The sequence below is a fragment of the Ostrinia furnacalis genome, unplaced genomic scaffold, assembly GCF_004193835.3.
Source record: "Ostrinia furnacalis isolate ACB-3 unplaced genomic scaffold, ASM419383v2 OfSCF3547, whole genome shotgun sequence".
NCBI classification, from domain to species: Eukaryota; Metazoa; Arthropoda; class Insecta; order Lepidoptera; family Crambidae; genus Ostrinia; species Ostrinia furnacalis.
Window position 1 is genome coordinate 409,555 of NW_021133786.1, and position 16,308 is coordinate 425,862.

The 16,308-nt window shown below is 37.9% G+C and overlaps 1 protein-coding gene across 5 annotated transcripts in view; it reads left to right on the top strand.

Annotated features, from left to right (window-relative positions):
• Nucleotides 1–16,308, top strand: part of Eip74EF (Ecdysone-induced protein E74) — a 216,834-nt gene that overhangs the window by 149,523 nt on the left and 51,003 nt on the right. Inside the window, exon 1 of one of the 5 annotated variants that reach the window (XM_028311818.1) lies at nt 12,057–12,569. The exons of the other annotated variants lie outside the window; for them this stretch is intronic. Within the exon in view, the coding sequence (XP_028167619.1) occupies nt 12,179–12,569 (391 nt within the window). The 5' untranslated portion in view covers nt 12,057–12,178. Of the gene's footprint in view, nt 1–12,056; nt 12,570–16,308 lie in introns of those variants that run through there. 5 annotated transcript variants of the gene reach the window in all.

Genomic DNA, 16,308 nt, shown 5'->3' on the forward strand with positions numbered 1-16,308 from the left:
GGAAATACTCGGTTCGATGTGTCATCAGTGAATTCCCTCGGTTTTTAAGGAAAAGTTAAACTAAACTCAGGTATAAGTTACATGTTTAACTGTTACCTAGCGGAATAGATTACAATAAAATTCTTTCCAAGAACATATTTGAAATGGCAGATATTTCAACTGATACATACACCATAGAATCCAATAGTACCTATTTATTTGCGTTAAAAGTGTTATATTATATGAGATAGATATACTCGCAGTTTACATACAGTAGATCTCACAATACTCGAGAAAGAACATAATCCAAAGACTAAATATATCTTCAAACTATTATCCAGTCTTTACTCAGGTAGACAAGAGCTTACCTATGAAGTGTACAACAATATTCCCACCCCCTTCGCCACCAGACCCAAACAGTAGCCATTTTCGCGTCTGAGTGCTCCACAGTCATAACCGCAGCATCTGCACTACGCTTCCACCCCCACAGGCCCCGCCCCTGCACTATGCAGTTTCCCCTGGTTCGCACGCTCGTGTTTTTCTCTCCGAACAATGTCATAATTGGCCAGTTTCCACTTTCAGTTTCACGGACGGACCGTGATCCAAACGCAAAAAATGCGTACGGTTAGCAGAGATGACACGAAACGAGTCAGGCAGAAAAAACTTCCTCAACAATTCGAGTACACAAAAAATATAATGGAGGATGATTATTGTCTAAACAAATATATATTTGACTGATATAGGTCATCTCCGCCATGTTTTAAGGATCAACTTATGTAAAGATACAGATACTCGTAGACTGCCTAAAATGTTAAAAAATGTAAAATTAATAAAAATGACATTTGAATTCTGTTCCGACCACCAGCTTTAAAACGTCTATCTGCTAGATTACGTAACATCGAACAAACTTTATTGTGTTGCGAATTCAAACGAGGTAAAGATAACCTTTAACCCGTTGACGTAGGTATATACGTTTCTATTATTTCATTAGATAATGTATTTTTATATCGTTTTACTCTCGGTAAATGTAGTTAACACAAATAACATACTGATTATGCAGATATCTATAGAAACTGTATTTTCCCTTGATACTAGAAAAACCTATGCTCTAATCAAGACCTATTATTAATTAATTCAATAACTTCCTGATATATTCCGGCACTGACATAAAATTTTATGATTACTTGCTACTTTCAGCTATGTTGAGAAGGCATGACACCGTTTTACATGTCTCATCTACCACAAATTCCTCAAAATTCCAGTCATCATTTTCAAACCAATTTCACAGTTTATTCTGCTGTCGGTACAGTATTGCAACCCGTTTGTTTACAGTTTTCACTCTCTGTATTTTTCTCGCGAGTGAAAATTCCGTTGTGCGGCGCGTGCGACCGGCGTGTTTTTTAGCGGCGGCGTATGGTTATGCTTTGCCGATGCCTCATTGATTGCCAGAGAAATGCTTCGTCTTGTTAGATGAAATTAGAAGTGGTTTTTGTAAATATCCGTGTATCACGCCCACTTTTTCTTGATTGCTAAAATAATCTGACAAAATAAACAATTACGTTACAAAATCATCTCTTGCTTGACTCAAGAGTCCCACCCAAAATCGAAATAGAATCTCTATCAGACATCGTCCAAATATGCAAGGCCATAATAATATAATAGGTATCATATCAGCAAGACAATACAAATAGTTGTTTTCCTGGTAAACCTTAGCTAAGGAATTACCGAGACAAAAAGAAAACCTCAAGTGGTAAGGCGGTGGCCACACGATAGATAAAAAGACTGAGCGCTGAGCCATAACAAGTAACAACACTTTGCTAGCGAAATTCTCCCCGCTTTAGTTACAATTATGTTATTTACTGGAATTAAACTAGAGTTCTACTGTTCAAGTAATACATAATGTAACATTTGCCATACATTTGTCATCAAAATTCCCAGCTACTTGACTGTCAAATGCTACATCAAGCTCATATTCTATCCCCACACATTTTAAAGGTATACAGGTACTGTATTTTTGTGCTCATAAATTATAATGCTTTTTGTCAATCAATTAATTAAGGATCCCAATGGTATAAGTACAATTAGCACGCATTTATTTCAGGCACTCGGCCATATTTTTTGTGGTTTGACATGCTGTTCCCAACCAAACTGCCGATACCTTAAGCCTTCCCTGCTCCAGTCAGGACTATCAGCCAGGACAGCATTAGTGCAGTCTCAGCCTTAATCTTAACAGTTAGCAAACAGATTGGCTGTCCAAAGGCGTGAGTGCCAGTAGCCTTGGCTTGAGTGGCAGATAGCCCAGCCGATGCCCCGGCACTGACAGACCTCGTGATCAACCATCTTATATCTGAGACGTGTGTTGATAAACCGATCCTGAGATTAGAGGACTTCTTAAGTAAGGAATATTGAAGTGCACTTATTAGTTCACAAATGATAATGATGATGATGATGATGATCAGAATATTCAGGATAGAGAAACCTGTGGTTGAAATATATAGAGATTATTCTAGAGTCCTATGCCCGTTTTCACCATCAATCCCTAATTTTTAAGTGACCCATATGAACTCTTGACTTAAAAATTAAGGATTGATAGTGAAAACGGGCACTAGACTGTCAAAATGGCATGAAGAATTAATGATCGACTTGATTGACTGTATGAAGATTTTATGACTTGTAATGTAAGTCATTATGTGTATGTATAATTCCTTGTTGAATGATACACTTTGTGGCATAAATATTGCAATTGCAAAAAATAAGTAAACAAACAAAGTGTTAGATTACAGGAAAACGTATTGTTTACGTGTTCGTGTTGTATTTGTCGTAATTGGTCGTAAAATTACATCACAACATTCTGTGCACCTTAGTCACTAAGGTGATGTGTTGAACTTTTAAAATATTTCAATATTGAAAATCGTGAAAATTTTAACCTGAAAACATTCCAAACATTAAATTCCTATTCGTTCGTTCGTTAGTTCGTTTCAGTCGAAAGACGTCCACTGCCGGACAAAGGCCTCCCCCAATCCGCAGAATCGCTAAAATCAAGTGGCAGTGGGCGGGGCACATAGCTCGAAGAGCTGATGGCCGCTGGGGCAGGAAAGTTCTTGAGTGGCGACCACGAGCTGGAAGACGTAGCGTGGGCAGGCCTCCCACTAGGTGGACCGACGATCTGGTGAAGGTCGCGGGAGGTACCTGGATGCAAGCGGCGCAGGACCGGTCTTTGTGGAAATTCCTATTAGAATTTCAAAATAGCTATTATTTGTTTTTAACTGTAATATGTATTATTAAGTAGAAACTTCGACACAACAATTTATTATATTAAGTACTGAAACATTATGTTATAGGTCATTTAACTGAAGCTATGTAGCTATTAATACTAGTAATTATTCTACCAAACTCAATTTTCCTATAAGATCTATAGTCAATAGGTTGTTTGAAAGCAGGGACAGCCCCCAACTAAGCAGACACAGAAATAATGAAACAAATAAAATTTTGCATCATATTTCATTATCTTACAGCCCAGTCTACGTTCTTCCTTTTTCGATAAAAGTCATAAAAATTATACAAATAAATGTTATTTTCATTGTGAATCATCTTTGCACTGTGAAAGATAAAACTGTTCACAACTTCACACATGTTTCTATACGATGTAGAGCCAAATTCAGGAGGCGAATTGAAGTAATAGCATCGTAACAACGGCATAACCTACTCAACCGCAGCAACGTTGAGCGGTCATTCTAAAAATACTGCAGAAATTAAAAAAAGACGGCCATAGACAACCAGTCTTCCTGTGCTAATCGATGCCAATTACAACTAATGCTGTGTGCGGTGCAGTGCGCGCGTGTGCGTGTGCGCGGGCGCCGTGTAGCCTTGAAATCGTACGTCGACTGCACTTGTAGCGGGCGCGCGTTCGGATTTGCACTCTGTACGCAACTAAGCTTTATTCTATTGATTCTATTATAGAAGCTGGGGCGTTTAAGCTAGAATAAAAATGTTTTTTTTTTATCGTGAAAATAATATTTTGGAAAAATAAGTGTTAAAAAGAGAAAACTGTACATAACCACATATACTGTAAATAATCACTTGTAAAATAAAATTCTGATCTAAGTATTTTAGATTCTCCCCCAATTAGATACAAATTCCAATTGGAAAATAATGCGTCAGTTTTGCTAAATGATGTCGATATGTTTCATACATATTTTGGATATTTAATATCTTCAACGCAAAAAAAAACATTGTTATTTACTTAAATTGCTATTAAAATACACCATTTTCTGCAAAAACGTACGTAGTCCATATCCGAACGTGGCCAATCCGCAACACCTCCGTTTGTAGCGCATCTCGTCTTGCAATCCCCCTTCTCCCTCTCGCTCGGCCTATAGTCCTATGCCGCTATCCCCCTCGCACTTGCACGTAATTGGCGCCGCAGGAAGCGACGAGGGATTGATGATCTAAGCCACGATCGATCGCTAGCTGGATCTTTTTGTTTTTTACTTTTATTGCGGGTTCCGTTGCATATTTTCGATGCGGATTTCTTCGGCTCTGAACTTCTAAAGATGGTAGAGACGCTGGGATGATTTTAATGGGTTATCATCGAAAATAAACAACACCCAAGTGACTCTACTTATTTTTAAAAGCGTTATCTAAACCATGATAACAATTAAAAGTAAACAGATTCAATATTTTTTATAACTGTGCAATAAAGTGTCTCTATCTGATCGTGTTTACTAAGGAAAAAGTTTTACTCGGTCGGAACAAATCAATTATATTTTAATAAGTGTCTTTTTTACGACGTAAATCAAATGACGTTGTTAGTTCATCTTGGTAAATAGTCTCGGTGTCTAAAAGCTATTACTTTATAACGATTGTGATATATTCGACTCCTCTCTCAATGAGGAAAAAGTTTTGCAAAATTGCTCTAACAAGAAAGCCGCAACACGCCCCTCGCGTGTAGTAAAACAGGCAGTTAGACTTTGTCAGGAAAATGGAGCTTTAAAGATGTTATTAAAGTACCCACCTACCACAAAATCCAATGAAGACAAATCTGTATACTAGAACTACCTTTTAAAACCAAATACGATCATAAATTGACAGATAGAGCCCATAATAAAAAACGAAACTCAAAACTCAACTCAATCTCAAACATTCAGTTTCAGGCATACTCGTACGATAGGTTGAATTTCAGTTTCAGTACTTGATCCAATGAGACCACTCTTGAATTTGGTTTCAAATCAGACTCAATTCATACTACAGGTAGGATGGGTCCTATTAGAAAAGCTCCCATCAAAAGCCCTACCCATATAAATTTCAGTCATTAATGACTGAAACGTTTAATGACTCTAATTAGGCTTTAAAATATGGTATACTTAGAATTGCTCTAGGGCTTTTGAGGGAGCTGGAGACACAGGTTTAGAACAGCAGACCAATTGCATTAAACCAGTTTAGAGTTCAAATTGCGTTTTAAAAAGTGAAACAGGTACCAGCCTAAATTTAAAAAACGTGTCACTTAGACTTTCAGCGGTAAGTGGGAGATCTAATGTGTGGAAATAGTACCTAATGTCCTTACAAACCTTCAGAGGGAAAGGACGAAAGGTCAGGTTATACTAAGTATGTTTACACTATCATCCTTGGATGTTTCTGAATGTCAACACGATTGTTCGGGCAACTGTTCATTTGTGAAGTGACAAACAAAGTAGTTCTTAATTCTTATTAGAATTTTTAAGTGCATTAGAAACTCGTTAGTGATTAGATACCTACTTACTTAGGTATGCCTTAATGCTAGCTAAGCTTAATATCCATGTCACTAATATGATAAATGGTTAATACACCATACCACCCTACATACTCGTATTTTGAAAGCTTTAACCTGTGTTCTACTAAATGGAATATAATGTCTATGTTACAGGAAATGTATGAAATCCGTCATTGTATACAATTCCTAGGATTTGTGTACAAGTCCTAAAATCACCCGGAAATGTGTGATGTAAATTATATTAGACACATTTCCTAGGAAATTTACACATTTCCTAAACAGCAATCGGAAATGTAATTAAGATTTCTTTTTTTTTTCCGAAACTTAAATGGCGCTACCGCGCCGCGGCCGCTGTGTATGTGTAAGGTCGCAAGTCTAACCTAACCTAACCGAGACTTTGTTATCGAGCTACAGGAGTACTAAAACCTTCATGCCGATAATAGTTTAATAAAAGAGATGTTAAAATTAGGGTTTTCCAATACTTCAGCGTAATACCGAAAGAAAGGTATGCCAATAGGCAAATATTTTTTTCAGCCAAAGTATAATAGTGCGAAAACCACTTTCAGGCTAAACAATAATAGTTGTGAGTTAAAAGTACCTCTATCGGCCAATGTGGTTTGGCTAAATGAAATTTTAGGCGTACTGAGGGGCACCCGATCACAAGACCGCGCGTGTGCCGCTTAGTTTTATACATTTCCTAATACAATATTGGAATTCTATAAAATTCCGAGGAAAAGTATACATGTCCTAGGATATGTGCGTATTAAAAATTCTCTGAAGCAATATTTTATACATTTCCTAAATAGCTTCGGAATTGTATACATTTCCTAGGAATAGTATACAATTCCTAGAATTCATACATTTCCTGTAACATCTATATTAAATTATAGAAAAAGCTTGTTAATTAATTTTAAGTTTTTATGTGCCTAGTATGCCATTTTAACGTAAATAACAAAGTAAATGATTTTCTCTCGTTCACTATATTGAATAGCTTTAATTTAATTGCATTTACGTTCACCTGTATTTTATCAGCGCGATCCTGACTCAATGCCCCAGTTGTCGTAAGCTTTCCTTTATTCCTATTTCCACTTACTCCATTACCTTGTTATTCCTTGAAATGTACACTGCTATTTTTATTTCCTAAGCTATCTAGGTTAGTGAATAAATAAAAATTAAACAGCGGCAATCCCTCTCGGAACCGGTATTTTGTCGCCATTCAGGGCACGTAGTGACCGCAGCGCCCTTCAGGCCCTGTGACCGACAAACTAGACATACAGAATATACAAATAGGCTGCCTAATTTTGCTACTTTACTGCGTAGTAGAAATGCTATGGAATGGCGCATCATTACAAACACAAGTCACAATGTCCAAACGATATTGAGCCTTCGCCCGATAATCCGACGATCGGAAATTGATAGCTCCGATATCTGGATACGGAAAGTCGTTTTCTTATAAGATACTTTGACAAACAAACTTTTTGTAACTTTGGTACCTACTCTATTTTGCTAGAACACACGTTGAGCATGAAAAATTGTTTGCAGTATATGAACAATCGCAATCATGCTTTCGTCAATCGATAACGAATAAAAATGTGTAGATTGTTAAAAGTTGAAAGGCATAAATAGTGAGACAATTTTCGATGGACTAATATTTCACTTCTTCCATAATGTTCACATAATGTTCATATTGATTTTAGCTACTATGATATACAGCGTTGATTGAAAACTTTAATATTGGACTCGGTCTTTCCTACTCCGTATTCAGTAACTTTTGTAATTTTTCCGGGAGACGAAAGCCCAAAGCTTTTTGATTGATATCTTTTTCCAAAGTAGAGTCGAAAGCATATCACATCTTAGTTGCAAAAACACTGCAACTGTTTAAGATACCACTCATCTGTTAATTTAGTGCAACTATACTGTTACGAACTAGCAGACAATGGATTGTTCTTGCAAATTTTCAAATTCCAATTAGAATTAATTAGCCCAATTAGATTTTTAAAGTAAAATATTATAATCGTTAACATTTATTGATTTGCATCACATTCCTGCACCCATTTCGACTTCAAGGCGAAATATGAAAACAGTTTAGTAGGTATTAACTATATCGCAACCCGGACGCATGTCGCGGGTTCGATGCCCGGCGATTTGCGATGTGATAGCGCCGGTGACCCCGGGTCACTGATAGTACATATCGCAACATATTAACGCACACACATCTTAGATTCTGATTACAACTCACAGAGGAATTGCTTTGTAATATAACTAGATCATGACATGACTCTACATAATATACATTAATTATAGCTGCCGGTGAATGATTAGGGTTCTAGAACTAATGAGCAACTAATCAAACCTTTCATTATATTACGAGTATTAAAGGACCAAAAATAATACGAAAATAATTTTCTGGATTCCCAGTTTGGTTGACCGGTCCAGCTTATTTCCATCGATTGTCTAATGAGAAAAAATATTCTATCGTTTTGAGATCAAATAAACAAACTACAGATGTACCTTTGATGCATTAGAATTCACTAAAGAACTTGCACAAAAAGCACACTGGTCACAAATTCCTGGCTGCCTATTACAACGTCCAAAGTGGTCAGAGTGGTCGAAAGGAAGGTAGTGAGTTCTTGGAAAACTCTAATCACAAAATTAATCTTATAAAATAACCAGAAACAAAACTATTTGAGTTTGAGTGGAAGCCTATTTGGCATAATTTTTAAATTTTTTTTTTTTGTCGTATTAATATTCTGTAATTTGTTGTTCTAGTGTGCCAAATAAATGTATTTTCTTTCTTCTTCTTTCTTTCTATTTGGTACCTATTATCCCAAACATTCACCTTACATGGTTAACAATCTGAACTTGGACTAGTATACTATTTAATTTCCGTAGACTTAATTTGCAAAATTAAACCATTATTTAGGTATTCGTTTATTAAGTTCACAACAATGATAAAGCTCCTACCCACTATCTCTGCCTTACACACTTGACATTGTTGTTATAGTGAATCACGTGTCAGAAATATGCGGATATAATAATTATGTAACACATGTTGTATATTTACTGACAATTCAATATCGTTTAGTACAATTAGTGTGTCCGTTTTTAAATTAGTTAAGAATATTGACAAATTATGTGTGAAATTGAAAAATAAATGATGGCACCTACTCGTACATACGCAATTCATTAAATTGATTGCACATTCACTATCACCATGTGAATTATGATTCATTTTGAATACAGCTGTATAAACCAGATGGGGAACAAACATCTTGACAAACTTGCACTTTTATTTCATTAGTGCATTTTGTAGGTACCTATAAAGACTGAAGTTTTTTCTTCTTACGTCAGAAATTTTTTGAATGCCTAATTTACTTCTTGCAAAAAGCATTTTTTTTTATTTTGTATGTAGCCGAAACGTCAAGCCGTACATGTAAGTTATATAAAAATATCGCGTTGAGACTAGGGGTTGCAAGTCCCGGTACTAAGGAGTGTTACTGAATTCCCGGTACCAGGTCTAAGCCAGTACCGGGAAAACCGGGAAATTCGGGAATTTCGGTACCCACGTGAATGGTTATTATTTATTAAAACAAATTACCTAATTTGTACGTAATTTTAATAATAATGTAAATAGGTTAAAAATATTAAACTTTTTCTGTTCAGTTCAATTGGTTTGTTACCTTAATAATAAATCAGTCCAAACAGTTACACAACACGACAAAACTAGTTATAAATGCCTATTAAAAATCATAACCGCCATATTCATAAAAAGCAACAATCGTTTAATCAACCTATTTTAGTTAAAATATGTTTTCTCACTTTCTATCAATGTCAAATACTGGCAGCGACAAGAGTTAGAGTAGGCACACACCGTTGTGACACGGTGGCGCGGTTGGAGCTGTGAGACTGGCGCGTGGCGTGCACTGACGTAGGGACTGTGAGTTCAAATCCGAACACTAAAATAATTTTTTGCCCCCCGTCCTGGGGGGCCTGTAGGGCCCGCCGTGTAGGCGGGCAATCGCCGGGAGGGACTGTGATAGTGAAGGCTTTGTCCGGAATCCCACAGTTCCTTCCCACTTAAGGCGAATGATGGAGCACCGGGGTCTTTTAGTGGGTATGCCTTGTCCTTCTGACTTGGTGAGCCCCACATAACCTACCCTGTCCCCGTAGGGTAGGTATGCAATTCAATGCATTTTTCCCCGAAAAAAAAAAAAAAAAGGCACACACCGTTGATTTTTAGTTGGCCGATAGTTGTGCCCGATTTTAATTTGTATGAAGAATCGGCCAAATCGAATCGGCGCGGCGTAGTGTGCGCACTCCCATACATGCCCATACTGATCAACTGCCCGACTAAAACTATCGGCCGACGAAAAAACAACGGTGTACTCTTAGGGACAAAACATAAATTAACTAAATTAGGTTTATAAAAAAAACACGCTGTTGAAAGAAATAATAAGTAGTATCTAAGTACAATCAGATAAAACAATCAGTCTTAAAAGGATAGTAGGTAATGAATTAGGAACATTATTAATATTTTTTCATTTGTTGATAGTGTGTACGTAAAAAGATGATGGCAGCTAGTCAAAAAATTGTTATTAAAAATAAATTATTGAAGTCCCGAAAGTACCGAAAGTCCCGGGAATTGCATCGTCAGTACCGGAACTAGACAAAGGATTAGATTATCGGGAATTCCCGGGAAAAATGAGTACCGGGATTTCCCGGGAGCAAACCCTAGTTGAGACCCGTGTTTCTCTATTTTAGATAGATGATAATATTTTGTATACAAACTTCTATTCCGTGTAGATGTCCTATTCAAGGGCCTATTCTATGCCACAACTCATCAAAATTAGGTTAGCGACTTGGGGGGAAACCCCAACGAATAGACAGGTAGACTTAATTTCTCAATTTTTACTTTGTTATACGATTATTATAATTTAACTCTTAAGTTTTCCGTAAACGCTACTTAGATAATTAATTAGTAAATTCAACAAAATTATCCAAAAAAAATACCAAACCACAATATACCTAATATCTTGAAATAACATCCGCACTTAGCAAAGGTTAAATAAAACATTAATAAATTATGTAAAGAACACTAAAAATAAATGATTATCTGTAATCAAAATATGACACTAAGATTTGTATTTAAATGATGATAAGAATCCTCCTTACATAAACATCATTAATTTCAAAACTGGCATTATCTTGCAATACAGCACTGTGTTTTCAGTATTTAAGCTAACTCTACTTCCTGCCTACATATTTTTTTAACAAGTGACGTATCTTTACACCCACGTGTAAATCATACATCTGGTTAATAATATGTTGTTTCAAAGCAATAGAATACATTTTGAAAATCTAGACTGAAAAAAAGACATGAGTAAATCACAACGCGGAAACGTTTTTATAAATAAGTGGATACTATCTAGTGTCCGCATGTCAGTTTAATGTATGAAGCGCGTTACACGTGAAACTATCATTTGTAACAATGTCATTCACTGCTTCCCTGTTCAGCATGTAAATATTCGTAGAGCACCGAATTATCTACTCAGTCAGAGCGAACAACAACGTTTGACATTGGTTCTACATTTGTGCGCTGCTGGGAGCAGCGCCAGCGCAGCCTGACCTGCGCCGGCGCCGGCCGCTCCCCCCGACCGCCGCGCTACGCCTGCTTACCGGGCGGGGCCGCGGGCCAGCCTACGCTAGCCGAGTCAGTGTGTCACGTGGCCGGCGCGCGCGCAACTTTATTTGTAAAGTCGGTCAATGCCCCGAGAGCGTTAGATAAAAAACATACAAATTGTTTACGTGGTTCGTTACGCAAAACGGTGATTTGAATTTTCCTACCGTTCCGGTTTTCGACAATCGTCATACGACGCGGCACGATTCCCATAAAGTTTGGTTTTAGATTTGATAAACACAAAACAGTCGGCTCCCAAATTCCCAATTAAGTTCTCAATGGGTGTTTGTACAAACGATAACAAATAACACGCAATACCTATATTTGTCTCGTGAAAGAGCAGGAAATATTATATCAGCACAATATAAGTTATTAACAGAAACAATTACAGTCAAACCGAACGGCAAATTAATTGAGCCCGTTAAACGGTTAGTGAAAACCTGTTAGGTAACTCGGGAAATGAAGGAAAGCTCCGCGACGAAAGTGGAAAAAGCTGCGGCGCACACAGGCGCATAGCGCACACAGGGGCAGGCAGCGCGGCTGTGTGCGTGCGGCGCGCACACACGCGCGCGTACGAAAACGAAAGTGCCGAGCGCCGCCGAGCGCGCCCGAAGCCGGCTCACGAAGTCAGTGGAACTCATCGCCGAAACTGGGACATCAGTTCGCAACTCGACGCGATCGCCGGCGGACGCGGCGTGCGATTACAACACGGCACATTACGCTGTATGACATAACTGAAACTGGTGATAATGGTGTATGTGTAAATAGTAAATATGATGGCTGTGGCGCGACCAGCGAGCGCGGGGCCCGAGGTGCGCCGCTCCCCGGCCGACCGCCGCGCGCTCAGCGCCGACGAGCCCCGCACCCTGGCGGCCCGGAAGGCCTACCCGGAGCCCGAGGCCTCCCCGTCGCCCAAGCCCGAGGACGATGCGCCGCTTGACTTGACTGTTCGAAAGGAAATTACCGTTTGCGATTTCGCGCGCCACCCATTCGTGGACCCGGCGGACTATGTGCGTGCCCAAGTGATGCTGCGGCAGTCCCGGGACTACCTGGCCACCGGCAGGGACTCCGGCACCGAGTCCGACGACTCGGCCGGCCGCCTCAGCCCCGGCGACGACGCCGTTTCCGGCAAGGCCTACAAGAAGTCACTGATGAAGAGATACAGTAAGTTTTATTTTTACGATTCCAGACGCCGGCTTTGAGGAAAATTAGACCGCTTTGATGTGGGAAATAAATGCTAGTTTCCAGACGCTCGCTACGAAATTGAAATCGTAAAGGTGTTTGAATCAAAACAAGAAAATCTAACTAGCCTTAATTGCCGAGTCTGAATTAAAAATAAATATCCGGCGTTTCAGCTAAATTCAATAAAGTAAAGTCGGTCTGAAAGTGAAATTTTCATGTCGCAATATCGTCGGGCGACGGTTGCTACGCGCTACGGCGTAGCGCTACGAGCCCTTACAAACGAGTTATATTGGCCGCGTTCGCTACGGTTCCGCTCCGTAGCCGTGCGCCGCACGCTGCATTACGGAGTTATGTCACCTCACTGACCTAGCTCAACTGGGACTCGAAGATGCAATTGCATTATTTTCAATTAAATAAAGTACCTTTGCTTGACGTGAAACTCTACTTAGTTGATTGCCTTTTCAAGACCACACAAGCACGTAAAATGTTATTGGGATCCTTCAAAGCCGTAGTATTTTTGCTATCAAAACTTTAGAAGGCTGTTCATAAAGTTTAATACGTATTGTCTGATTTTCTTCAATGCCCGCACATTTATATAAGTTACAGGATCAAGGCTTTGAGGAGGAAACTTTTAACTTAATTACTTTCCGAATTCCTAGGAATTCAAATTATGTCAATTTGAAGATTGAGGAGAGAGTATTAGCAATATTCCTAACAAGGTTTCTAAATAATATGTTGTAAAACATTTAATATCCTTAGATACCAGTGCACAGTATTATTTTGCACTTATTTGATGTTTATACTCGTATTAATTTGCAAAAATATTTACAGTACGGGTCATGTTTGTCTTGTAAAGTTTTTTGGAATCTTCAAAAACTGTAAATCCTAGTTAACTTTATTTACTTATTAAATTGATTGTTTCTACGACTTCCGAACTACAAACTGTGGATGTCTAGATGCATATTTACTAGCAAATCGACGACACACAATAACCTATTGTCTGCAAGAATGCCGGCACGCCTGGCCATTTTTCCGTGTAAAAATTCTAGATTAGATTTAGTCTGAATGGACTGGATTGACAGAAACCTTTTTCTGTGTTACCAAGGCTTTTCTGTAAGCTTTTTTTACAATTACAATAGCTTTGGGTTGGTGATCGTTGGTTCTTTTGTGTAATCTTTAGTCTCTTTTATTATTCGAATTGGATTCAGATTATTTTATTTACTCTCATGTACACCGAATTCTGGGGGATGCCTTTGTCCAGCAGTGGACGTCATTTGTCTGAAACGAACGAACACCGAATCTAATACACTATAAATATTACATTGTGTAGAGAAAGCAGATTTTGTTTATTTATTGTACTTTCCAGAACATTTGAAAAAAAAATCACTGTCTAGAAGGTTATAGGTTTATCTTTCCAAACGCTAAAACCGAGACTAAACTAAAACCGCAACGAGAGAACACCATGAAAACTTATAATATTTTTATTTTAAGTTATTCGTGCAGATATATTAATTTCCGTGAATATTACAAAAACATATAATTATTACACAGGCGCTATGATTAAATATTGGATAAATAAATAGGTACGTTGCAAATAAATAAAATAGCAAATAAATAAGTATTTGGTCGGCATAGTGATAGGTACTTTTTTTTTATTACTCTTATACATATTTGACATCGCGATAGCTACTAAAAGCCTGTTAAAACCCAAATAATATAATTACATCGCCGAAGGAAAAATATAATCTCATAATATTTCGTATTTCTCAATAGTTATGTCGGTATCCGACGGAACCCAATTCATCATCATCATCATCATCAACAGCCCTTTACAGTCCACTGCTGGACTATGAGCCTCCTCCACTAAAGTGGAGTTTTGCCATAATCTCCACGCTTGGCAGGCGGGTTGGAGATCGCAGTTTAAAAGATTGATGTTTTTCAGAGAGCGCTGCTGCCCATTCTCTGTTTGATGTGTAGTCCCTAAGTCGCCTCTTACGACACCCGCGGGAAGAGTAGGGGTTGGTGACAAATGTATTCTACTCTGCCGTCACCACACGGAACCCAATTATCTATCCAAAAATACCGGATTTCTCTTTCCCTTGTAAAGGTTTTTACGGAAACCAATACTTAGGATTAAAACTGTAGTTCAATTTGCTTAATCTCTGATTCAACAACCCCTAACTCTTGAAACTCTATTGTTCTTGGCTTAGGGAAATAACATTTTTCCGATAAAAGATTACTTAGCGTTAAGACAGATCGAAAAGTTTATTCAACACTTACGTAGCCCTTCAAGTACCAGAGAATGAAAAAAACAATGGAAATCAATTGCGACCGCTTAGTGTTCCACGAGCTAGAAGAACACATCGGTCTTATCACTGATAGCAGTCTCTTCCAGGAAACTAAAGGAGTTATCCGTCTTTAGAAGTATTAACCACCTTATCGTCGTCTTGCGTGTGTAATTGTTTAATTCAAGCAAACTCACTCATTAATTGATGGTTTTAACAAGTTTTATTCATTAAAGCGCATTTGTTTACCACTTTATCTCCATGCAAAGCTGTCATACAAACATAAATAATTAGCAGCGCTAATTAGCGAACCTGCGCGTACGCAGCAAGCGCAAGCGCATCGGTACTGCACACAATACTAATGTACTTCGGAGTCATTGACACGGGGGGAAAATACACATAAATTCCCATACTGACCATTATTGCATTAAATTTCCCTTTCGATTTATAGAAAAAGATTTTAATTAGGTTCATGTTATCGTAATAAAAATAGTTCATAGTTATTTATATGGTAAGTTTGCATATGTACGTGCAACGTTATTATAATTATTGATTAGGCAAATAGATCGATTGATAATAGCATGAACTTCTTATAAATATCAATGAAATGGTCTCATTCAATTATTTAAGCAGCATTATCTTTAGCATTTTAATCAATATTTTTAAAGCCGATTGGAGAATGGAGAATGATTTTAATAGACCATTATTTTAGAATTTCCTGTTTTCATTTCCGAGTTCAATCTATATGTATAATACTTATTCAAATTAAAATTAAGTAGGCATCCAACTTGATACCTTTTAAAACATCTCAAACAGAGATTCAGAGTACATCCGATGCTCAAGCAAGCACGTTCGAGTTGCGCTGCGTCATCTTATACTCATAATTACAAATTAATAACAATCAGTTTGCTGACCCCGTTGCGATTCGCGGTACTGGGTTCATTGCCCTGTGCACTTCCTTATACGGTGCTGATTAAGCACTAGGCAGTGCATACGATGCGCCAGTGTTGCATTACCTTTGAACGCTAACGCCATTTCTGCTGACATATCGTCAACATAATTCAATAACACGGTGACTAACTTCTTTATTCAGCAAACTCACCAAAGATTAAAGATTTGAGAAAGCCAAACTTAGCTACGTAATAGTTGAGATAGTTCGAATTGACCTGTAATTGTATTATCACTATAAATAGCGTCGAGAAGTTTTCAGGGACAAAACGTGATATTTACCGATAAGTGAAATTGTGATCGGTATAATTTACTGTTTACTCCATTCTTCTTACTAGACATATTATTATCTATTTGGGAAAATACATATTCCTGGAAAATATAGATTTACTGTTTGACACCGCCGCCGCTAACAAAAATGGGTCAATTCTAATAAACATCCAGTCAATTTATACTTGTCATAACGTCTGATATCTTTGCTCTTTACT